This window comes from Cyphomyrmex costatus, unplaced genomic scaffold (assembly GCF_001594065.2).
Source record: "Cyphomyrmex costatus isolate MS0001 unplaced genomic scaffold, Ccosl1.0 scaffold70, whole genome shotgun sequence".
NCBI classification, from domain to species: Eukaryota; Metazoa; Arthropoda; class Insecta; order Hymenoptera; family Formicidae; genus Cyphomyrmex; species Cyphomyrmex costatus.
Window position 1 is genome coordinate 1015481 of NW_017280267.1, and position 25697 is coordinate 1041177.

The 25697-nt window shown below is 32.4% G+C and overlaps 2 protein-coding genes across 3 annotated transcripts; one reads left to right on the top strand and one right to left on the bottom strand.

The window, feature by feature from the left end:
• Positions 1-241: 241 nt before the first annotated feature.
• LOC108780396 (DNA-binding protein RFX7) lies at positions 242-13540 on the bottom strand. The gene is made up of 7 exons (XM_018548084.1): positions 12837-13540; positions 9308-9562; positions 8597-8789; positions 7350-7563; positions 7115-7257; positions 5260-6678; positions 242-1534 (listed from the first exon to the last, which is right to left on the bottom strand). Exons 1-7 carry the CDS (start codon positions 13244-13246, stop codon positions 428-430), a joined length of 3741 nt encoding a protein of 1246 aa, XP_018403586.1. The 5' UTR covers positions 13247-13540; the 3' UTR covers positions 242-427.
• Positions 13541-14687: 1147 nt separating this feature from the next.
• Arl4 (ADP ribosylation factor-like 4) lies at positions 14688-25452 on the top strand. Of its 2 annotated transcripts, XM_018548171.1 has the most exons (5): positions 18163-18188; positions 19552-19580; positions 23164-23656; positions 24306-24521; positions 25256-25452. In XM_018548171.1, the coding sequence occupies exons 3-5, from the start codon at positions 23446-23448 to the stop codon at positions 25450-25452; spliced, it is 624 nt and encodes a 207-aa protein (XP_018403673.1). In that variant the 5' UTR covers positions 18163-18188; positions 19552-19580; positions 23164-23445. The 2 variants fall into 2 exon arrangements, with proteins under 2 accessions (XP_018403672.1, XP_018403673.1); XM_018548170.1 differs by lacking the exons at positions 18163-18188; positions 19552-19580 and adding an exon at positions 14688-14834.
• Positions 25453-25697: the final 245 nt, after the last annotated feature.

Consider the following 25697-nt stretch of genomic DNA (forward strand, 5'->3'; position numbering starts at 1 on the left):
TTCCAAAATTTCAGATATCACTTCAATACTACTTTTTATTGCGATGAAGATTAAACAGTCGTCAATACAGCCTGGATAGTAAATTGCATGTCAAAATATAATTTACTATAAGCTGAAATAATGCCTTTTATATAAGAAATCTATATACACAATTTGTAGTAAAAAATAATTAAAATATTTGAAATATTTTATGATCAAATTATATCATAACAGATATAAGCAAAATTCTGAAATACCCTACATCTTAAAATTGAATAATATCTAATCCTTATTAAAATTCACTTATATATCTTGCTTTTAACCGTCTCTCGTTTATTCTAAAATAATCTATGAAATAATACGATTGAGAACCATGAGAACCCAGTCTATACTTTATCGCACCTCTCCCTGTACAAATGCGAAATTATGATAGACCGAATAGATGATCTCAGCGATTAGGCTCCGTGACTTCATTGAACAGCGGCGTCAACGAATCCACATCTTGCAGGCCGTCAAAATTGCCAAGAGGATCCAAATCATCCGTCTCCGTGTCAGCTTCTTCGAGAAAACTAGCCTCCAAAAGATCAGCGACATTTCTGCAGAGACTATTGGAAGAAGCGGCTGCAGTGGCAACGACAACATCGGTGCCAGCTGTGATGCTGGTTACGGAGGCGACAGCAACGTTTGTCACGTCACTCTGTAAACTAAGAGAATTAAGAATAGGACTGGATAATATCGGCTCGCCTGAATCCTGGTACACTTCTTGGGATTGCATTGTATGCAAAGGTGTCGATGGGTATGATCTGGAGCCATTACTGTCCTCTGTATACAAGGATGTGTACGCAGATACCGGGGTCGGCAATGGCGTGTTCGGATACGATCGCGATTGCATTATTTTCTGTAATGCGCCACCGGCATCGGTGAGAATGCTCGACGGATCCAACATATCTTCTTCCGACAAATTTAAATTTGCATTCGGCAAATCGTCAAGAACAATTGTGCTGTTCAACGTCTCATCCGTAGTCTGTTCAGATAATATTTGCAAATTTGACTGACCCTCCTCGTCCAAAATCGTAAAAATATTATTAATGTTCTCAGATGCGATCCCTTTGTCCGTTATCAAAAACTGCTGCTCGTCCGACATAAAGTTTGTATCATCCAACAGATATGTGCCTTCTTGTCCGATAGAAGAACCAAAGTCATTGTATTCGCTCGGTACTGGAGTAGGTGCAACGGAACTGCTTGTCGATGGATTGAAACTTTGATTCTGCACTGATGATAGACATTGCTGCGTCGAAATTGGAGACATTAACGACATGGGATTTACCATCCTGTGTAATGGCACCGATTGTGATCTATAGAATAATTGCTCATTGCTCAAGTGTCTGCCAGCGTGAAGAAGTTCCGTAATCTCCTGATCGGGTGGAGGTGGCTGACCTTTCTGATATACATTCTTGACCTCTTGTAGATTCTCTTGATTCGGATAATTGATTAATAATTGTTTCTGAGGCGTCAAGTCCAAAAATGCAGTGCATGGTGGTCCCTTCAGAACGACCTGTATCAGGGAAAACATTTTATAAATACTTTATCGAGAAGACTGAATGTATTTACAAATAAATTAGAGGCTGTCTTTTAATAATGTTCTCTCACGTTTAATAAAATTAAATAATATAAAAATATTTGTTTTTAGGAAAGTATTAAACTGAGGATATACTGACCGATACAAATTAGCAAGCGCAATTATCCATGCGATATAGTGAAAGTATGTATTATTAAAAGTACAGTACATATTTGCAACAAATAATGATATTAGTTTCGATTTCGGATTTTTTTTTTTGGTCAAGTATTTACCATTACTGACGAATATTATTTACACAAAGTATTAAATACGCGTACTAACCAATAATTTTCTATTAAATTATCTTAATTTCGACGATGCGTTAAACATATGCACAATATGGCTATTTAATTAATCATCTAAATACATATTATGTCATCTTATACCGTTCTTTACATGTATTGCCGATGAAAATGATTTAATAGAAAGTTACTAGCAAGTACGTGTATCAAGTGCTCGGTGTAAATTAGGCAGATTTATATATTATATATATATATATATATTTGTGAGACAATTGTATCCTATATTTTGTATTTCAGCGGAGTACATAAAAACGTTCCGTATTTTATGGAAGTATATAAAGGTATTTTATATTTTGCATTTCGGTATTAATAATGAAAAATTGAAAGTATTTTTTATTCTGTATCTCAAATACTAAGATTGACAATTAATCTTATATTATTTGAATTAGAATGTGTAGAAATGATTTTAAAAGGAGATGAGAGAATGCTATTTAAATATCTGATGTAGAGTGTTATAGCGTATATGGGGTAGAGATATGGGGTTGAAGTGAGAGGATCAAACTAGAAAGGATAATGTTAGATTACGTGAAATAAATTTTTAGATTAGATTTTTGTACACCGAGGTATTTAATTATGAGGTAGTTGTTAATGGATAAACTCAAAGTAGAATGGGGAATAAGGGTAAGAAGGTATGAGGAAAAAATTAAAACAAGGAATATACAAGCAATGGTTAGAGGGTGCTGGGTGGAAAAGCAAAGGCTAGGGCGGAGTGATATGTATGGCTTAGAGAGAGAGAGAGAGAGAGAGAAAGAGAGAGAGGTACTATAACAGGAATGGGGGTTAGAATCAAGGGGGAAGTGGTGGGTCATGGACAAAATGGCTTCGACAGAGAATTAATAGATAGGGAAAGGGTTATACAGAAGCAATGGGAAAGAGAAAGAATTGAGGAAGCAAGGTACAATAAAAAATATAGAGGTAGGAATTGAGAACAGTTTACCGAATTATTTAAAGGGAGAGAATCTGGAAGTGGGGAGAAAAAGGGAAGCAATGATAGCGTTATTTAAACTAAGATGTGGTGATATGAAGGGTACAAACAAATATTGGATAGGAAAAGGAGAGAGTAGATGTAATGTAATATAGTTTTGTAGTACAGGTGAGAATAGTGTAGAACATTATGTTAGAAAATATGTAATAAGGTGCGAGTAAATTTTGAGGAGTTAAGAATGGATAATGAAGAGATAATAAAAAATATATAGGGGAGATGATTTAGACGAACACCGAAGTTTGGGTGCTGTTAAGTCTATGGAAAGAGAGAAAAGGAAATGAAAAGTAAAGAGGTGAGGAATGATGAAAATTAAGGTTCAAAAGATATTAAAGGTATTAGAAAGGATTAGGTAAAAAGGATTTCCGTTATAAAGCATGAATAATAGTAATAGCAGGGCTCGGGCTTATTTAAAATAAATTTATATAAAATATATATTTTAAATAAAGAAAAATTAAAAAGAGAGTTATTTGGCATTTATTATTTTATATAACTTACTCTGACCTATTTCTTATTTAATATTTTAAATACGTTTTTGGAACCTATTTTATATTCTTTATTTAAAATAAGTTGTATCAGTTTTTTATCGATTTATATTTTTTATTTTAAATAAATTTTGTCAGTTACCGATTAACTGAGTATAATAGCACTAATATTATTAAGTATTAATTATAGGTTATTATAAAAAAAAATTAATGGAAATACAATATAAAATGTATACAAATGTATATTATATACATATATCAAATAAATCATCAAAATACTTCATATTTATTATGTAAAATGTTTATTTAAAATACGTATTTCTTATTTTATATTTTAAGTAAGTTTTCGAAATCTATTTTTTAAAATAAGAAATAGCCTCCGAAAACTTATTTAAAATAAAAAAACTAGTTATTTATATATTTTAAACAAGTTTTTATTTTATATTTTAAATAAATAAATGCATTTTCAAGCCCTATTTCTTATTTTATATTTAAAATAATTTTTTTGTGATCTATTTATTATTTAATATTTTAAATAAATTTCTGGAACTTATTTTATATTTTTTATTTTAAATATAAGTCATATCAGTTATTTTACCGAGCCCTGAGTAATAATAGTAATAATATAGTATAGTATAGCATAAGATTAATATATAGATTAATAGTAGTATGTTGTGCAATATAAACAAGGCTGTATGTAATGGTTGTGAACTAAAGTTTAAAGTTGCTTAAGTTTGTATATAGGATACATTGTATATATTACATAGTGGCAGTTTAGAAGTCACAGATAATGCATTGGTAAAGTTATAGGTAGTTAAGAAAAAATAGTTGTACAATTATGTGATATTAAGAGTATTAAGATGATTATGAAAGGTATGGAGGTATGGATGAGTGAGTTAAGGTAAATTATAAACCAAGTCCCCTTCTTGGCTTGTAAGAAATGTTGAAGTGAATATAAATATTCTATTCTATATTCTATTATTTAAATTATGAAATACGTAATACTTTCAATCTTTCGATTTTAAATACAAAATACTTGTATATATATGCACCACTAAAATACAAAATATAAAATACACTTGTATTGTAAAAATTGTATTTTAAATAAAAGTATTTCAAATATATGCCCAGCCTTGAAACTAGGATTGTGAATACTAAATTTTAAATATTATATCGCACGAATATCTGCATTTGTCAGCTGTATATAGAGATACAAGATTACTGTCAAATTTAATTTTATAGATACTTACGGTAAAATGGTAATTTATTGGTAATTTTGGTAAAATATGTTGTTTCTTATAGTTTTAAGCATAAATAGTCTGTATTTTCGTACTTGTGTATAATTAAATTAAAAATTATATAATACAATTATTCAATATTCCTAATAGGAATCGCTGACAGAATATTGATTAAATCTAAACGTACCTTACTGAAAAAAATTACGTCACAAAATGACATAACGAAATCATGTAATTAAAATATGTAAATCACAATTTGAAAAGTCACACGATGATATATATTTTCTCTTCTATTTCTAACATTTAATTATTTAAAATTTGATGATTTAAAATCCCTCCCTCTCTCTCTCTGTATGTATATATATATATATATATATATATATATACCATATATGTGTATAATATATCATATTATATGATAAGATTATTCTACATTTTTATAATTTTTTTAAATTACCATTTTACCAGCCTCCATAAATTACTGATTAATTTACAATAAATTATCAAGTAAATTATATCGTAAAATTTAGTCATTTTTATCTCTAGCTGTGTATCACTCAATTGTATTGACCTGTACAAAAATTCTTCATTGTCAAAAAAAATTCTAATTGGACTCGAATTTAATTGCTTGTATTCAATTTCGACTGGTCTGTACCTCCGATGACTTGTTCGTTGCCACCGTCAGCACTTGCCGCGAGTGCTCCGCTCCGCTCGATGTTGGTACAATAAAGGTGTCCGTGGTTTTGATGGTGTACGGCACACTGCACGAGATGGATCGAGAGAGCGTCTTTTGGCTACGTGATCTCGAACTACCGGCTTGCAAATTACTGCGTGATCTCGGCACTGGTGTGTTACGCGGAGATACGAATGGACTTGCGTTTGCCGAGTTTGATTTAGACGCGCGGCCGTTAATAGGGGAATGCGGTCCGGGTGAGATCGGTGTGAAGTTAAATATTCTGCGTCGCGTATTTGGACTCTGTGGCACAGTATTGGCTACACTGGGCGTTGTCGTCTCTTGGACATGCTCGACGACATTCGTTTCGAAACTAACACGACGTCGCGTACTACTCGGGTTAGGGTGATTTAAAAGTGTCGGGAGTATGAGATTATGTTTCTGTACGGGGTCCCGTTTCTCCACGGCAACGCTTTGTCGAACGATAGTTACGGGCATCAGATCGGTGGCAATAACGGGTGCTTTCAAATTCTGCTGTAATATCAATCGCAGCTGCGACACTTTGTCCGATCGAGAGATCTGCTCAGTATCGGAGGCAACGACACTAGTTTCCACATCAGAACTAGATGAACTACTTTGCTGAAAATACTGTAGCAATTCCTCCTCTTGCTCCTGTGAATTGTTCCCACCGTTTAGATAATCGTCCAAAGCGTCCGTGTCGATATCACGAACCTTTCCATCTTTGAAGACTGGTGTATCTTGCAAGAGGCGGATCTGGTCCCTCGTAAGGAGTCCCGAAGACGTTTCCACTATGTTGCTAGTAGTGGAACAACTCTTCGATGAGTCAATATCACAGTTTTTAACAAGTTGACTATCCGCAGTCTCAACTGCTTTACACTTGATAGATTTTGAGCTAGCTAGTATTACTGATATCTTGCCGCCACGTTGGATAGAAGCTAACTTGGGTAACAAAGCGTTGGAATGCTCTGGACTTTCTTCTGTGAGCTTCGTCTGTTTCTCAGGGCTGGGCTCCTGCTGTGCTACAACTGGATTATTGGCACGTTTCCTGGAATTTTTACCTTTGACATCGCGCTGCGTATTCAACATTATTCTAGGGTTGCTATTATTCTGTCTGTCATTGCGCGATTGTACCACTAGGTTATCACAGTTAGACTCTTGAGAAACATTACAAGTTTGTTGCTGCTGTTGCTGTTGATTGCAAGTTTTCGATACCTTTTTTTGCCGGTTATAAACTACAGCGGATAAGTTCAATTTCGTTAGTGAGTTTTGTGTAACTACTGTTGTTGCTGCTACATTTGTACCTTGAGGTGACTGATTGGACTTAATCTTCTTGCATCCTTTGCTGATATTTCCTTTACTATCAATGGATTTTTCTTTGCTCTGTAAAAATAAAATTACATTCTGTGTGCAAAATATAATAAAATTCTCAGTTAATTGAATTAGAAATACTTTACTAACTTTTAATATTCTCTACTTAAAAAATATTGATACGAAATGACAAAAATATTGTTTAATTATCAATTAATGTTTTTTTTTTATAAATTCTTCATATTATACTTACAAAACGAACGACAGGAAACAAGATAAAAAATTTTAAAAATTTAGATTAGTAAGTTTATAAGAAAATAATTTTTGAAGTAAAATATCTTAAAAACTTCAAATATCTATAAAAAAACTGAACTAACACACTGTTACTCTAAACTCTGCATTAACGCTTTAAAAGAGTAAAAAATAAAAAAATATATCGTCAAAAGATAACTTTGCACATATTTCTTTTATCTACTAAATTAGAATTTTATTACATTGTACTATATACCTGTACAAAAGAATCGGGCGTGCGATGCTTCTGATCTTTTATATACTCGCGTTGCTGAAGCTTGCGCTGTAATTGTAACTGAGCTTCTCGGAGCTTAATGGGTTTATCACTTATAGGCGGTGTTGGTAGATCCGAAATCGCCTCTAACGATTGAAAATTGCAAATTAATATTTCAATTAAAAAAAAAATTAAAAAAAAGAGAATATTTTACAAACTTTATTCAACAGTTGCTCACCTTTATTAAATGAAGCATCACGCTGATCTGAAGTTGAAAGAATGCATACAGCAGCTAAAGACCGAGTATCAACACAAAAATTATCAACAAGATGCCGCGCTAAGGCACTCAAATTTGGAAATTTCGGGCCTAACATTTTCTCTGCCCATTCTCTTATCAATGTAGATGCAGCGCCTAACATTTCCTCCGTAATGTTTTCCTCTAAATGTTCCTCCTAAAGGTATTAATAATTAAACATTACGTATTTACGTATGATATAGTTCAATAGTTATAAAAGAATTTAAAAAGGAGTACAGTAGACCTTATTTATCCGTGGTAATGTAGGAGGAGTCTCGGACAACCGAAAAATCTCGGATAATACGGAAAACATACAATTCAAAGACGATTTTTATTTCTATGTGTGTATGTATGTACATATTAGAAAGCGTAACATATGATCAGATGTATAAAAATATAAAATATAAGAGTCATCTGACGAATGCACATTATTCTTTGTTGCAAACATGCATTACTGGCTTAATAAAGTCAGTAATGAGAGACTGCCTTAATTTGCTAATGCGTTTTTTAGCTAAAATATCTCTCCATCCTTTTATTAAAATATATATAAAAAATTATTTGCAGTAGCTTCTGATTGTTCTCCAACTCCTAAATCAGCCGCGATTTCTCTGATGATTTCGCCACTATCCAATCTTTTTATTGCTTCTAATTTCTGCTGAACACTCACTACAATCTTTTTCTGTTTTTGAGCCATCACGATGACGGCGGAACTGTTGCATTTGGTTTGTAGCAGTACTTATAACAAGCTTGTACAAGTTTACGCACGTTAAAACAAAATAGCAATAACGATGTACGCTTCTAACTTACTCCGCATTTCCAAGTTTTTTCGTATCATTCGAGCTACTGCTCGGATAAATTCGATGCCTCGGATTACACGGAGCATCGGTTAAACGAGGATCGGACAAACGAGGTTCTAACTGTATTTATACACAGAAGAAAGTATATATGAAAGAAATAATAAGAACAATAAAACATATTTTATAATTGTCATGTTATACAATATTAATATAACAAGCATAATACTTTAAGTATGAAACAAAGCAAATGAGAAAATTAAAAGGGAGAAATAGAAAAATATACAGGGAAATATATAAGAAAAAAATTTAAATAATTTTTCCGACAAGAAGTTTATCAATAAAATATATTACGCAAGAATTATAGAATATATTATTTGCATGTTTGTTGCTCACAGTTTGAGAGCCAGATATCTTTGGCAGTGTTGGAGGATCCAATTTAATTCGCTTGCGCATACCAGCGTAACAATAACGAGAGTTGCCCCGTGTGCCGAGCCTACGAGGGCGCACCCGCGGATATACTTGTTTCATGACTTTTCCAAAATCAGCCGTCGATAACGGCTTCATAGAATTTCTTATACAATACATGCTAAAAATAAAAACAATATGCAATATATATCTTCAAGAAAAAAATTCTTGAAAAGTTATTAAAAAACACAGATATATTCACAAACAATCAGATAATTATCTGCGAAGTTTCACTATATATACAATATATAAGTAATATATTCTTCTAATATTTTTCTACAAATACAATTATATATTCTTCTATAAATAGGCATGTATTTAATCTCACATTATAATTTGACGTTTTCAATAAATAGAAAAATTGAGACTTAAACTTAGCAAATTTTTGCTAAATAAAAATTTATTTAAAATCAAGTAATTTGGCTACAAAAATAGAAAAACCTAAATTTCTCTCATATAGAGTGTGTCTTAAGTACGCTAAAAGATTTTAAAGGATGAATCCTCACAAAAGTTTACAACAAAACTCCATATGTCCGAAAAACTTAATTTCAAAAATACATAGAGTCAAAGAGAAATCAATTTTTTAAATCTTTTAACGTGGTTAGAACACACCCTGTATACATATAGCGGACAACTTACTTGTATTCATCGTACACTTCTTGTTTCGGTAAAGATACATCCGGATCTTCTTCTAAATGAGTTTTAATCCACATAATGGTCTGATGAATTTCGTAACGATTTCCTAATGGATTTAGCGGTTGCCTCAGTGGATCAACGGTCCCACTTGTATTTGTCAGCAATAACGGAAGTTTCAGGTACAACAATAACTTTTCTTCTATCTTAAGTTGTTCCACCTCCGAGAAGATTTTATCCACAAGCGCTCTAGAATCTTCGCTATAATTTAAAAAGATAACAGATATTAATGACTTTGACTACAGTGAAATAATCTCTTAAAGATATAAAAATGTATCAGAATAGATGTCGGGAAAGTACTTAAAACATTTAGCATACATTTTTTTCATTACTTACGTATAAGAACACTGTGCGACTACAAAAATATTCCAAAGATCGCGTGGGATTGATTGTGCCAAAAACACAATCCACTATCATTTCCCCAAAAAATTTGGTAATGTTAGATCGTATAAGAATGGGGCATCAATTTGAAATTATAAATTTTGAGGAGTACAAGTATTTTTAAGATTTTGAGGTCAAATATGATCACAAATACACGCACATGTATAGATACATCTGCCCGTTTATTTTTGTATTCTTTTAGCTACAACTTTTTTCGCATTAAATGAATTTTTTATTAAACAGATTGTACGATTACATTAATGTTTTTTAAATTTATTTAGCAATTGATTAGCAAAAGTAAAAAATTATAGCAGATATTTATATATATATATATATATATATATCGACATTCTATCTGCATGATTTGTTGATTAAATTTTTCATGTTCGTCTTCTGTAGCAAGCTGCTTTAAAAATAATTCAAGATGGTGAATATGACCAAACCTGATTATATTTTTGTCAAGTGCAATATGTGAAAAACAAATAGTTAAACTGCACGCTTCTCGTCACGCTTCAAGTTTTTCTTCCACAGAATTATCTTACTCGCATGTATAATATTTGGTACCAAAATAATCCTTAGGAAACGTATTTGGTACCAAAATAATCCTCATCGAAATATATAGAACTCGATTTTTATTACTTCCAAGCCTTGAAAAAACTTGAGTTAAAAAAATTCGTTTTTCAGCAAAAAATAGCAAATGAAGGGCAGCAAAGAAAAAAGAATGATAATAATTTTCTCTATTTTTCCAACGTGAAAAGAAAAAGAGGGAACATGAACTGTGCAAGAAATTCAGCTAAAAAGAACAAGATTCTGCATTAATGACGCAAACTATCAATAGAAAATTTCAACTGGATACATATATAACTTTCGGTAGAGTAGTAAAAAAGTACCGAATAATGTCAGCTATCGGATATTTCCCAAATATTCGGTGTATCCCTAATATATACAATGTCCTACAATCATTGTATATTCTTTTAAATGCGGATTCTTTAAAATATTCTAAAACGAAAAACCTAGTACGAAAATATTAAATTTATTTTAATACATGTAACATCTCGTTATTGAATTGATATTTTGTGGTATATTCTGATATTAATTATGCGTAAGTAATATACAAATAGATTTTGTATACAAGAATTTTTTTCTTAATAAAAACATCATTGTATAATAAATGAAATTCTTAAGAGGACCTTTGTGGATTACTTTTACCATTTTGCTTGTCATGCATTCATCATTTTGAACGAGTGAAATTGTCACAGCTCTGTAATTAGTAGATTTTAATTGCTAATAATTTAGAAACTATTGGCCTCGATATTTTCATATTAGAAAATTTTCGTCTTAAAGTATTTCAAAGAATTTACTATTAAATAAATATACGAGTACATATATAAAAACAGAATGTCTCGCAACTATCGATTATCTCTTAAAGAATGTCTCGGAGATGATTTTGAGTAGAAAATCCTAATACGAAAATATCGAAATTATAATATTATAATTTTTAAATTAGTGGCGATCAAAATTCACTAAACATGGAACTGATAGAATACTTCACATCATAATCTTTTAATGATTTTAAGCTAATAATGATCCTGAGATCAGGAATCTCACGCCATGGGAAATTAACTGTAAAGTAAGCAACGGCAACAGACCTATAATTATTAATGTATTTTAAAATTTTAAGCTGAAAATTACAAATCTTGAACAACTCTGAATTAAAATAATCTAGATGGCTCATCACTGGACAGTTTAATGGTAGAGAAGTCAAACTATTAAAAGACCTAAATTGAATTCTTAATTTTGTTACATATAGGGTAAGACTGCCTAAAAGTGCGCATTGTTCAAGAATTTACACTCAGTTTTACGACGAAACTATTTGATCGTAAGAACTGTGTTTTACACAGAATGTACCTTTTTGGTTTGCTGATCTGTGTATAAAAAATCGTTGTGATCATTTCAGCGATAGAGGAGATATTTTTAATTTTGTGATTTTGATCATTTTCTTTCTATATTTTTCAACAATGAATTGATCGATTTTTGCATTAAATCGTTGATTAGTAAATCTGTACTATTTGTATTACGTGCATGCATATTCTGCTTCATATTCAGTGATATATTTACTTAATATTTGTAATAATTATATAATCATATTAAAAATAAAAAGTGAAAATCGCAAATTAATGAGAACTCTTGAGAAGACACTTGCTCAAAAGTTCGCATTTTCTTTTCTTAGTAAAATTAATCTCCTGTAAAAACGTGTCATAGTATTACATTGATACTTGATAAACCTTTAGTTTAAAGTGTAAAGAATAATTTAAGCACCATTTTCTTCCAATCTAAGAATCAGTAATGATTGTAAGATCATAATGTATTGTAAACAGTAGTCAACGTAACATGATTTTCTTACTGTTAATGCTTAGTAATTAAGTTTTTTTTGTGTACCATGACCTTAAGATTATCTACAAGTGATAAGGCTGTAAAAGTAAGAAATTGACTAATAACAATCAAATAGGAGGAAAATAATCAATTATAATTGGTCAATTTCTTGTTCTTATATATGCAGCCTTATCACCACTACAATGACTTACTACTATTGTAGACGAGCCTCTACAACCACTTACAATTATGCTTACGACTATTGCAGAATAGACATTAGGATCAAGACACACAAAAAAACTTCAGTAAGACATAAGCAGTAAGGAAATCAATTGTTGGATTGGCTACAATATAAATTATGACTTTACGATCTTTAATGCAATTGGCCAATTCGTTTCAGTTTTTTGGGTACCACAACCTTGACAGAAAAACAGAAAGCAGAAAATCAGCAACCAATCAAAATTTACGATGGTAGTGAACAGTGGCACAAAAAGCCAAAATCAGCAATTACCAGTGTAAGTTATGATTGACTCTGGCTTTTCTACCTTTCTACGAAGATCTGAATCCACCCTTAGAATACTATTAATCTTGCTTACTAGAATCATTCTACTGTAAACTCAAGCTAATATTAGGCAACATATCAATCTCTAACAAATTGTAGTCTAAAAAAAAATAGAAACCAGAGATCAGGTTTCTAAGAAACTTAAAAAATTGACTTAACCTAATGCCATCCTCTATCATAATCCGAATCTTGTCCTGCTTGGAAGAAGCACCATGATTGGCCAAGGTAGTGAATTTGGTCGCAACAAAGTCCTGCAGCTGATCACCGTCTCCGTGAAAACCATTCGAGGCAAATCTGCCGGCCGGTGGCTGTCGTTTCTCGAGGACGGTGGTGGTGGTGGCGGTGGTGGAGGTGGTGGTGGTGGTGGCGGTAGCAGCAGCAGCAACAGCAACAGTAGCAACCGTAACTGAGGAGGTAGAGGTGGCGGTGATAATGCCAGCGGTGTCACCATTTTCCACACAAATGTCACTGCGCTCCTTTTTAATTCGTTTAACATCAAACGCGTTCCCCTGTCCGTTCCTCGCGGATGTTTTGCAGGATTTCGTCTCGTCATGACTGTCAGTACTCATCGTAGCCTAAACCTCGCCGTCCTGCCTGGCCGCTCACCCGCCTCCAGCCGGTCGTAGCTCACGTATGCAGAAACGTATCGTCTCCCTGTGCACGGTCACTGCGAGCTACCATGTTGTTCGCCGTTCAGTGATCAGCTGGGCCGAGCTGGGCTCTCACTCGTTAGCAACCCTATGCGCCATTGCTCGGAAAGATCTTCGCATGTGAGAAACCGCCACACAAATAGCCGCCGACCCGCGTACAATATGCAGCGACGCGCGAATCCGTCATAACGGTACCGCGCGTGGTAGCCGCGTCGGTACAGGCGCTCAAATCGAGAGCGCTACCAGCCAGGATCAGAGAATCAGCAGGCGAGAATCAGACAAATCGATACCGGCTACGATGGTTCACGAACGTTACTCGGCTATTCGCCGCGCTTCGTCCTCGGTTTGTACGTTCTTAATTCCGTCGCCATAGAGTATACTGGAGTATACACTGTACGCGTCGAACGCAGGGTTGCTTAGCCGCTTTTTCCAGCGCATGCGCGTCGGAGACATTAGTCAAGTATGAAAATCACCATAAATGGACGTAACAAAAATCCCTAAATTATTGAAATGCATAGTAATATTACAATGTCTACGAAAATGAATCACAGAAATATTACTGGAATAATATGTAACGTTTCTGTAATATTTATATAATGTTTATATTTGTCACATATATTAAGAAAAATTAAATCATATATTAAAAAATTTTTTAATAATTATTTTATGTGATATTAATTAGAAAATAATATTAATTAGGTGCATTTAGTACGACGACCGTTCAGTGAGCTTCTGTATCTGTTTGGTCTTTTTTTTCTCGAAGGTTGCCACAAGCATTTTGCGATTACAGGAAAAAAGCCCTCGCGTCCTCTCTTAGATTTCTCTCTGATCTATGATCGAATCTGCTGCTCAACGGTGCGTTCCAAAATTCAATTCTGTCCGAGTATCGATGGGCGCGTTCAGCGGACGCAACAGTTGAGTGAGCGCTCGCTGTTATTGGTGTATTCTTTTGGATCATCCAATCAGAATTTTAGATCTAGAAGAATAGACCAATAACAGCGAACGCTCACTAAACTGCTGAGTCCGCTGAACGCGCCCACTTTATATAATTCACCTCATTTTAAGTGCACAAATTATTGGGAATTTTTTAAATAACGCGACAGATCTAATTATCCTTGTTCGTTTGGTAAAGGATTAAGGATAAAGCGATATTCGGGTCGACGGAGTCGAGTTTCGGAACGCAGATAAACAAGTAGGACAACAGCGGTGCGGGCGCGCGGCAAATCAAGAAGTTACCTCCTTTCGTTCCTGTGAGTCTTTGGTTGGTCGCTACGCGTCATAGCATCAGATTGTTTCAGTTCGTTTCAGTTCGTCTTGAACGTTGAACTGTTCGGATACGCTTTCGAGCACTCGAGCAGTCGCGTTAATCGCTGCGTACATTTTCGCGATTAGTTTCTTTTGCTCTCTGTCAGTGCACGCGCGAAATCAGTGGATCGGTGCTTTTTGTGTCAAATCCGTGGACTTGGATATGTCTGCGGACATGGGTTATACTTCCGGATTTAACATGGTGAGTGTGTTCATGATTTCTGTGTCGAAGATCCGAGTGGCGAATGTGGTGTGGCGATTTAATCAGCGCCGCTACGCCTTCGAAATTTTCGGGTTTGTGTACCGTTGTTCGTGAAAGAGTGTGTAAAATCGCAGCAAATTCCCGACCGTTTGGTCGAGACGTGAATTAAACCTAGCGGAGAATTACAATTCTTGTACTGGATAACACCTCCCTGATTATTATGTTATTTCAACGAAATCATAATAGTTGTGACAAAAGTACGTTTGTATCCCTTTTCATACCATTTTTATAAAAAATAAATAAGCGAAATATAGATATGTGTTTCTACTCGAAAGAAACGTTTTGATTTCTAAAGTCAGAAAATCAGTCAGAAAATCTGATACAGATAAAAATATAAATTATTATTTTATGTGTGCATCTTTAAGTCTGCGGATAAACTAATAATTCTAATTTTCATTGAATTCTCCTGAAATGCCATAGTTAGGATGACCATTATATCCAGCTTTGCCTGGATATGTATTCTTTTCTTTTTCGGCCAATTGAGGACATTTGACTGGGTTTAAAAAGAATACATTTTTGACACATGTTGAAAATCCAGTTGGACGTTTTTAGACAAAAAAATCTACTTTAAAGAAGATTTTTTGTTTATTGGAACAAAATAGACAAAAACCATCCTAATGTAATGTTACAGATCCTAATTTAGTAAAAATCACTTATAATTTACAAAATACACTTCTAACATTGTTTATACACCTCGTGAAAAGTTACCTGAAGTTTTGTTGTCACGCAGTTTCAACCTAGATAGCATAATGAATTCGTAAAGTATTCTTCAAGTTTTCTCTTTTCCTGAATTGTAATTCCGTATTAGGAATTTATAGAATACAATAGGAGTATTTCAAGAAGTTATATGCACCATGTTTAGAATTCCTGAGGGCTTAGAATATTCATATAGTTTCTTCTGTATTAACAGATGTATACTTTATTAATGCAAACAAAATGGTATTTAGTTAGAGAATTACAAAAATACCTAGCAAACCTCAATTAACAGTAACATTACACCAATATTGTAATTTCACACTGAATAATGTGTCGAATTATAATATAGTTTGTATGTAACAGTTATTTAACATGTGTGTTGAGTAATAAATTATAATATTTATTAATGTAACATTATCATATTGATGTTTAATGGATATAACAAATTTGTTCCAAATAAATGATTGTAATATATACATTTAACTTTATTAAAATAATTAACATTTTTATTTGTTGCTCATTTGTTCTAAAAAGTTGTCAAAGAAAAAATTTTTTGTTCTGTCAGATTTTTTAAATAATGTTCCACTAAAGGAAGATGAAGTTAGAGCCAATCTACTTTTTTGTTATTTTTTCATATTTTTCGAGAAATCAGTTTGGTGCTGTCGCTCTGTATGTACTGACGAATCCTAATTCATTTTTTAATAAATAATTTTTCAAGTTTATATAAAATTTATTACCCTTTTAAATTTGGTTATGTAATTTATTAATATGATTTTTTTAATTATTTGGCATAAAAAAGTAAGTTAGTGTTATCCATTTTCAAAATTTGCATTAAATAGAAATTATACGAAATCTTTACGCATTTAATGCAAATTAAACTTTTTTCTTATGTAATCAGTATTTGCGTCATTTTTTATAAAATAACTAAATTTTTGTGAAGACGATAAAATCTTTCTTATACATGCTTTTTTGTACTTTTTTTTGTGCTGAATTATTTGTAATAGTATTAATTTTAAACTGATCTGATGGAAAATGTTTAAAATCGCATTGAAGTATCATAATTTCGTCGGAATCTGAACTTTAATTGTAAAATCAACATTTACAAATAACTTAGCACATAAAAATATAAACAAACATGCATAAGAAGGATCTTTGTATTGTTTTGATCAAAATTAACCTATTTATTCATTGTCCAGGACATGGATTAAAATAGAGTTAACTTTGGTTTAACGTATTTTAAACTAAACAATCAAGTTTAGGTTTTGACGAAATATTTTTAATGCAATTTTTAATATTTTTCCATCACACCATTTTGAAATGAACATTCGTAAATCGTTTAGCACATCAAGCAAGAAAACATAAACAAGAAAGGTTTTATTTTTAATACAATACTCCGGATCTGAAGAGGCAGTGCTTTTTTCTTACACGCGTTATATTCTTTTATCTTCATACATGTGAATCGGTAACTAACAATAAATAAGGCCAATATCTGTCTACACATTGAAAAATGAGATTGAAGATTAAAGTCTGACCAATCAAAATAAAAGAAGCCAAAATTTCTTTGTTCTCATTGGTGGATTGAAATTTCAATCTTTAATCTTCAGTCTCAATCTTTAATGCATAGTCAGATTACGGATTAAAGCCGTAATCACACGTAATCGCAATTATTATTGTATTTTTAAAAGTACTAATTATATTAGAAAATATTATAAAGTTATCTTCTTCTTTAAACGGCGAAAGCGTAATACTTTCTGCAATGTTTTGATATTTTTTCATGAACGTCATCGTTATGATTCTTACTAATCTTTTATATTTAACTGTTTCATAGGAAAATCAATAACATGGAAACATATGGAAAATTGTGTGAAATCTCTAATGCATATATGATACAACATTAATATATATGGTGTCCCATCACTGACGATAAATATTTTAAATGAAGATTCTTTATAATACTTTAAGACGAGAAGTTTAATACCAAAATGTCGGATAATTTTTAAATGTGAAGAATTTAAAAATTACAAATAATGAAGCTAAAACTTCGCGCGCTCAGAGATAGCAAAATTGTCAGTGTGTAATTTACAAAATTAATATACGATATTTATCTTTATTTGTTTATTCATGAGCCCACATACAACATTTTGACGTATTTGGAGAGAAGTAAGAGCTAATATCCCATGATATATGGGACCCTCAGGGAGGCATATACTGCGTTTTACATACATTTTACAACGCATACACTTTACAACGCAAACCAAGAACCACCACGCTATGACAAAAGTTTAGCATAGTGTGTGCATGCATCTTGATTTCAAATTTCGTATCCTCTGTTAAAATAACGAGAAGTACGTAAAATGCATGCGCATGCAGCGGTCATACTGCATAAAAATGTGACCACCGCAGCACATGCGCACATCGCGGTATTTCGCGGTTATGACAGTTTTCCTAACCTGAAGGCTAATTCTACAATGTGTTTTTTGTTTCCTGTTTCTTGTTCTCTGTCTCTTGCCTTTTTGATCATGAAGGTAAGAGAAAAACAGCAAGAAACAGGAAACAAAAAGCACATTGTAGAATTAGCTGAATAGTCATCAACTTCGGGTATGTTAAGTTAGCACCCCAACTATAGTACTCAGGAGTTCTGATTAGAGTTCCCACTTCCTTTTGACGAGACGAAGAGTTCCCTATAGTTAATAACAAGAGTTCCGCTTAATAAACATTCTTTTTACATTTTTTAAAAATGGGGTGCTAACTTTTTATCGAATTTCGAGGTGGAATAGTTCTGAGCGGCTTAATAGATTCAATTTGCGATTGCCTAGAGTTCCTGATATGTAAAAAAAATTTTCGAATAATAAAAAAAAAATTAAAAATTTTTGAAAAATTAATTTTTAGATACAATAGTTCTGATGATAATTCCTGCTTCTTTTTGACGATACGAAGAGTTCTCTATGATTTTTAATGACATATGCGCTTAATAATCATTTTTTAATAATTTTTTAAAAATGGGGTGCTAACTTTTTAACGAAATTCAAGGTCGCATAGTTCTGATCAGCTTAACAGAACTATTTTGTGAATACCTAGAGTTCTTGATACATAAAAAACATTTTTGAAATATAATAAAGTTTAAAAAAAATAGTGGAAATCTTTGAAAATTTTTTTGAGAGTACCAAGTAGTTCTGAGTAGCGTTTCTTATAGTACTCGACGAGTTCTATCGAAAACTGTAAGGTGGAAAAGCGATTGGACCAACGGTTTGCAAGATACAGCGACATTTGTCAGAAGATCAACAATTTTTAGAGTATATCTCGGAAACCGTTGGTCCAATCGCTTTGAACCCTCATACTTTTCGACAGAACTCGCCGAGAACTGTCCAGAACTCCGAATAGAACTACTCGGTACTCTCAAAAAAATTTTCAAAGATTTCCACTATTTGTTTACACTTTATTATAATTCAAAAATGTTTTTTATGTATCAAGAACTCTAGGTATTCACAAAATAGTTCTGTTAAGCTGATCAGAACTATGGGACCTTGAATTTTGTTAAAAAGTTAACACTTCATTTTTAAAAAATTATTAAAGAATGATTATTAAGCGCATATGTCATTAAAAATCATAGAGAACTCTTCGTATTGTCAAAAAGAAGCAGGAATTATCATCAGAACTATTGTATGTAAAAATTAATTTTTCAAAAATTTTTAATTTTTTTTTTATTATTAGAAAATTTTTTTTACATGTCAGGAACTCTAGGCAATCGCAAATTGAAGCTATTAAGTCGCTCAGAACTATTCCACCTCGAAATTCGATAAAAAGTTAGCACCCCATTTTTAAAAAATGTAAAAAAAATGTTTATTGAGCGGAACTCTTGTTATTAACTATAGGAAACTCTTCGTCTCGTCAAAAGGAAGTGGGAACTCTAATCAGAACTCCTGAGTACTATAGTTGGGGTGCTAACTTAACATACCCCCAGCGCACGTTGTTCGGATCCGGCGTTAAATGGTAAGTCCTATATATCACTATAAATATATGTCTTTATCCTCCGACTGAGGATCGGACATTAGGCTGACAATCTAATTCCGGAAAGAGAACCCATTGTTAAAAATCTCAATACTGGAGATTGGAAAACATCGTAGGACGTTATGAACCAAATTATAGATAGATACTTTAATTTAAAAAAAAAGTGGGATTTAACGCAAGTTGTTGATATCAATTATTTTATACAAATTGTACATATGTATATAAATTAGAGAGAATTAAGTGAATAATAAAGATAGTGTCACTTATTATTAATAATAAAGATAAGTTATATTTTTTAATTTTTTAGAATTTAAATTGTTGACATCAAATATTTTATACAAATGATTAAATTAATTTTATTATACAAATTATAATTTTATTATACAAATGATACATATTATTAGTTAAATAAATAATAAAAATAGTACTGTTTGGATTTTATTTATTTGGTACAATAAACATGGTTTTTATCACATGGGTTTTATAATTTGCTACAATTTTTTTTTTCAAGGTATTACATATTCAAATTAAATTTATTTAATAGTTTAAACAAAAATTTAATAGTTTAATATTTTATAAATATAGTTAAAAATACATTTAAAAAATAATGTTTTAAACATTTGTTTTAAATGCGTTAATTTAACGTGATGTTTAAAACATATTTTGACCTGGATTAGAGAGAGCTTGAACTTTTGTCAAATGTTGTAGCATAAATATAACATTAATAGCTTAAAGGACAAGTGAGAATTATTTTATGTCAAAAATGTGAATAAAGGAATATCTGGTGGAGCGAATTCAAACATAAAGTGTTCCGTATAATTTCCTGATGTCGAGATAATCTCAGCTTCGTTCAGTACTTTGCGTGTCACCAGTAAATTGATAAGACACTTGCACGGCTAGCCAATTACTCAATCATTGAAATCTTAATATACTTATGTATATTAATGTAAAGATATTATATTAGTTGTAACGTGTTTATTACAGCATATAAAAAGTACTTGAATCTGCATATATTATTTTATTAAAGTCTCATTATTTAAAATAGAAGAAGTGATGATGGTTTTGAAGCACATTTGGACTAATTTTTCATTATACAGCTGTTCGTAGTTATTTCGACCGTACGACTTCTAAGAGGAATATATATTGAAATATAAAATTGTGAATACATAAATGAATATGTAAACACACATATACACACAACGGAAATACAGAGTGGCGTGGCACGACGTAGCGCATGCGCATCTTCTCGAGTCGATAATGCACTATTGAAGCAGCTAACACCAAAACCACTTCGCATCGGTGATTTCTACTGCAGGCATCCCAAAATTGTTGGAAACATATTTTTGCATTTCTTCTCTTTCTCACGCTTAGAGGAACGTGACATCGCCGCTATGTATTTAGTGGGGATTCCAGTTTCATAGTATATGTATATATGTATATATAGATGTCACAAAGATTGAATAAATTAGATCTTAACAGTGGTTTAAAATCATTTGCTCATTTAACAATTTTCTATTTGAAACGAGAAACATTGACACATAAAAAAAACCTAAGACTTAAGCAGTAAGAAATCCAATATGTTGGATTCGTTACTGTTTTGATACAAAATCAATCTTTTTTATTAATCTTTTATAGACGAGTGATCACTTTTGGGACCACTCTCTTATTTTGTAAACTTCTTGCTTGATTGTTATGAAATTTTGCCTGTGAATTTTGATAATACTTCCATTTTTTAATTCCAAGACCAAAAGTAAAGAAATTATTTATAATGGTATGAAACCAAGAAGAATTTCTAATTATTGTGATATGATTCGACATTCTGAAATATTTAATGTATTTAACGGATTCGAAACAAAGACTATGGGAGTCAACACGATTTCATTTATAATTAAATTAAATATTATACATTTAATTACAAGAATAATGATTATAACAAGCAATTATTACGATCACTACTACCAATCAGAATATTGACTTCAAACATTTTAATTGATTTGAGCCACTCTTAGCGAAATATTTAAACTTTAATACATGCTGTGTTTTGTATTATGTGCTCCTGTACAATTTACGTTAGTAATTATAACTACTGTTGTTATTAAACCTGCTGTATAAACGTAGTCGGTGTTATCTTGCAGCGGTTTGAAGTTTTATTGGTACTTAGAAAATTTTAAGACGTAAGACTTAAGCAATAAGCGAATTGACCAATCACAGTAGAGATCGTAAACCATAACGTAAACAGTAACGAATCCAACATATTGGATTTCTTACTGCTTAAATCTTAAGTTTTTTTTATGTGCCAATGTTTGTTTCTCTTTTCAAATAGAAAATTAACATTTTTGTCGAAAATTAATTCTTTAAGTTTAAAAATCCTGCACATTTTGTTAAAAATAAAAAATTTTTAAATCCCATTCCATAATTTTTATCCTATAATTTTTAATATACTTTAAGAACTTTCTTGAATTTTTTATAGCCCCATGTTAGAATTTTTACTCTATAAAAAGAGGGACGGGATCTCGCTTCGCGTGGAAAATCATTACCCATCACAAACTTATCAGGTTTCATTCGGAGAAGAGAGGACACTTTTCCTTATCAGTATTTATATGCAAAGAAGAATGAATGAAGAACGTCGATATCTAGTGCCTGATCATGTGTATAACTATTGCAATTGTTATATGCACTTGTTAGATGCTATGAAGAAATATGTGTCAAAAGAAAGAAGAAAAAAAACATCAGAGAAAGTTTTCTTTCTAGTTATTGGTGAAAAAAAATGGTGAAGAAGATGTCACTTAGATAATAGTTCTAAAAATTGTTCACTAAGAAAGTAAACCAGATTATTTGGATTTGTTGAATTTCGAAGGAATCAGTCCTAAAAAGGACTCCATTTTTTTCTAACTGCATAGCCTACTTCACACGAAATAATGATATATTTATTCAGGGATTTTGACCTAGACGATGCAAATAATGAGCTCGATCCTCGCGGTAGATATGGTAATAAGCGAATTATCAGTTATTCGCGACCATCTTTAGAAAGTCTGACTACAGGAGGGTGAAAGTTTTACTCGAAAAAGATTTCTACGATTCTGTAGACACTCCCCTCACACACACCCGCACACACACGTACGCATTTTTATTTATTTTTTCCTTTATTTAATATTTAATCCTTTATTTAATTTATTTTAATAATTAAAGCCTAAATATATATATATATATATATATATATATATATGTATGTATGTATAATGTGCTCTTCGTTCTCCTTTTGAACTTTTGGAAAGATGAGAAACAAGAAAATTAAACAGCCAATAAAACAGTGTGCGAAGAGGCAAAAAAGGTAATAAACAAAAAACAACAAGGATTAGAAAGCAAAAAGCACATTATAGATTAGGCTTTAGTGATTGCAGGAAAAAAAAACGATATTCGTTGTAATTCAGTTAATTGAAAGTGACACTGACCTCGATGGAAATCGGGTGATCGGGTCCTACTTATATTATTAGACGAGATACGCACACCTGTTTCGGATGGAACCGGTTGAGAGACGTTAACTGTGAAACGCACTTGCTTTCAGACGATGCGGTAGTGGATGACTTCGCAGTAGCGGACTCAAGGTTGAATTTGAAGAAGAAAAAGATATTTTTCGCGTGCTGCAGCACAGGGGAGGAAGAGATTCTAGATGCTAGGCCGGATCAAAACGAAATAGAAAAAAGAAAGAACACGAAAGAGAGAATTATTAGCGGGAAGAGGAAACGAGGACGAGAGATAGGGGAGGAAAGAGGGACGGGGAGGAAGAAGGAGGAGGAGGAAGAGGAGGAGGAGAGAAAGTAAGAGAAAGAGTGAGGGAGGGAGAGGGATGGGCGCTGGGATGGGTAGAAGCGGCACGAGCGGCGGTCTGCTCGAGGCACTTCCCACAGGAACTCCACTACACGTGGCGATGCTCGGTCTTGACAGCGCTGGGAAAACTACCGCCTTATACAGACTGAAATTTGACCAGTATCTCAATACCGTACCGACTATTGGCTTTAACTGTGAGAGAATTCGCGGTGGCATCGGAAAAGCTAAAGGTACATTCCAATACTGAAAAAAATTTTGGTTCAACGAATGACCGTTAATCAATGTCCAACTTAATGTCCAATTAATTCATTAATACAATAACTGGATTCATTAACATAATTACGTATTTATTATGCCACTTTTTATGGTGTAAGGCTTAAAAATCTATAGTGTAGATCCGGGCTAATGGTAATCTCGTTGGCTAAGAATCTAGAATTGATTTTTCTTTCAGCGAGACTATTGTGATTATCGATGTTTCTTAAATTGCTAATGATCGAAGAGAAAGAGTTTCTCGCGAATAAATTTTCAAGAAGTCAAACGGCATTACTCGCTTTAGTTAATTTCAGATATTAATAGAATCTCTATACAAATCTCGTATACAGAGACATACAGGACAAAAAAACCGAGAAAGTTACAATAATCTTTTTCGATATATTCGATAAGAAAAAAATAAATTCTAAATTAAATTAACTAAAAAATTAAACATCAAATTAAATGTTGTCAAGAATAGAGAAGTTGCTCGGTTTCCAATGACTAAACTAACAATAAGTAAAAATTCGATTATAAGTGTAATAAGTCACGGACATCATTTTTGGACGCCCACGTTACATCGTTATAATTTTTTTTCCTCTTAGAACGAAGTATGTCTTTTGATCGCAGGTGTTAATTTTCTTGTGTGGGACGTCGGTGGGCAAGAAAAGCTACGGCCGCTGTGGAAATCTTACACAAGATGCACCGATGGTATTATTTTTGTCGTTGACTCTTGCGATACTGAACGACTTGAGGAGGCAAAAATGGAGCTCACCAGAACGGCGAGAAGTCCCGACAATACGGGTGTGCCGATCCTAATCCTCGCCAACAAACAAGATTTGCCCGGTATATAACTATAATAATATCATAAAATTTATTTAAAACTTATAAATTATATTTCAAAGAAATTAGACATTTTTTTAAATTGGGAAGTACTATAATATTTTATTTTTGTTTCCTAAATATATTTCCTATTTTTGTTGTTTCATATTTATTTAATATGTTTTTTTCTCAAACTTTTTGCGTAATACATATGACGCAGTAAATGTACTTGTTTTTGTGTGCAAACTTGATTCGTAGCAGTTGGCGTAAATAACCGTAGCGCGCACGGATGCGTTTGTCATTTCTGCGTCGTGTCACATCGTGCTTTTTTTTCATATTATTACACACTGTAAGAAATTATATAAAAATATGAACAAGCGCATATTTTTGTTAAATATTGAGTTTTCATATTGATGGAAAAATTAATTTTAAAAAATGTAAAATACATACTATAAAAAAAAATCTAAGCAAAAAAACTATAAAAATGAGAGATTTATTTAAATATAAATACATACAATAAGCATTTTTTATTTATCTATTCATTTTTTTAATTATTATAAATTGCAAATGCGCGAATTTCGTATTTTATAAGTCTTTCTAATGGTATATTATGGCAAAAAATTATACATGAATAAACAAAACGTTGCAATTTTGATTGACCTTTACTTCGGAACGTAATTTGTTGAATTATGGAATAGATAAGAATAATATAAACACTTTACTTTATTTCGTTACAAGACAAGTTTTATATTGTATAGGTGCGAAAGAAGTTAGTGAACTGGAGAAGCATCTGGGAGTGTTGGAACTAACCGGAATGCCAGGCAGCGCTTGTATTCGTGTGCAACCAGCGTGCGCTATTACAGGCGAAGGACTTCACGAAGGCTTAGACACATTGTACCAGCTGATATTGAAACGACGCAAATTGGCTAAACTGAATCGGAAACGGGCCAGGTAGGCCAGGGCTTCGGAAGACTGCACATGCGTCTTCTGATATTGTCGATTGCGGACAGCCTCTCCTTTGGCTACGCTTTCCACAACTTCCATCTTGTTCTCTCTATCTAATTGCGATGAGGACGTAGCATATTGACTCGAAGGAAGTGAACGGTGATCATGAAGGGTGCGATCACTTCCCTCTGACTTTCACTCTCAGCGAGATGCTGTTGAAATTACTAGCATCGATTTTTAGGTGTGTGTATGTGT

Excerpts from the sequence above, each read along its gene's own strand:
- LOC108780396 (XM_018548084.1), bottom strand. The coding sequence starts at position 13,246 with ATGAGTACTGACAGTCATGACGAGACGAAATCCTGCAAAACATCCGCG. Across the intron at positions 8,790-9,307 it reads GAAGTGTACGATGAATACAA|CATGTATTGTATAAGAAATT; the intron begins GTAAGTTGTCCG and ends TTTTATTTTTAG. Across the intron at positions 6,679-7,114 it reads CGCCCGATTCTTTTGTACAG|AGCAAAGAAAAATCCATTGA; the intron begins GTATATAGTACA and ends TTATTTTTACAG.
- Arl4 (XM_018548170.1), top strand. The coding sequence starts at position 23,446 with ATGGGCGCTGGGATGGGTAGAAGCGGCACGAGCGGCGGTCTGCTCGAG. Across the intron at positions 23,657-24,305 it reads TGGCATCGGAAAAGCTAAAG|GTGTTAATTTTCTTGTGTGG; the intron begins GTACATTCCAAT and ends TTTTGATCGCAG. Across the intron at positions 24,522-25,255 it reads CAACAAACAAGATTTGCCCG|GTGCGAAAGAAGTTAGTGAA; the intron begins GTATATAACTAT and ends TATATTGTATAG.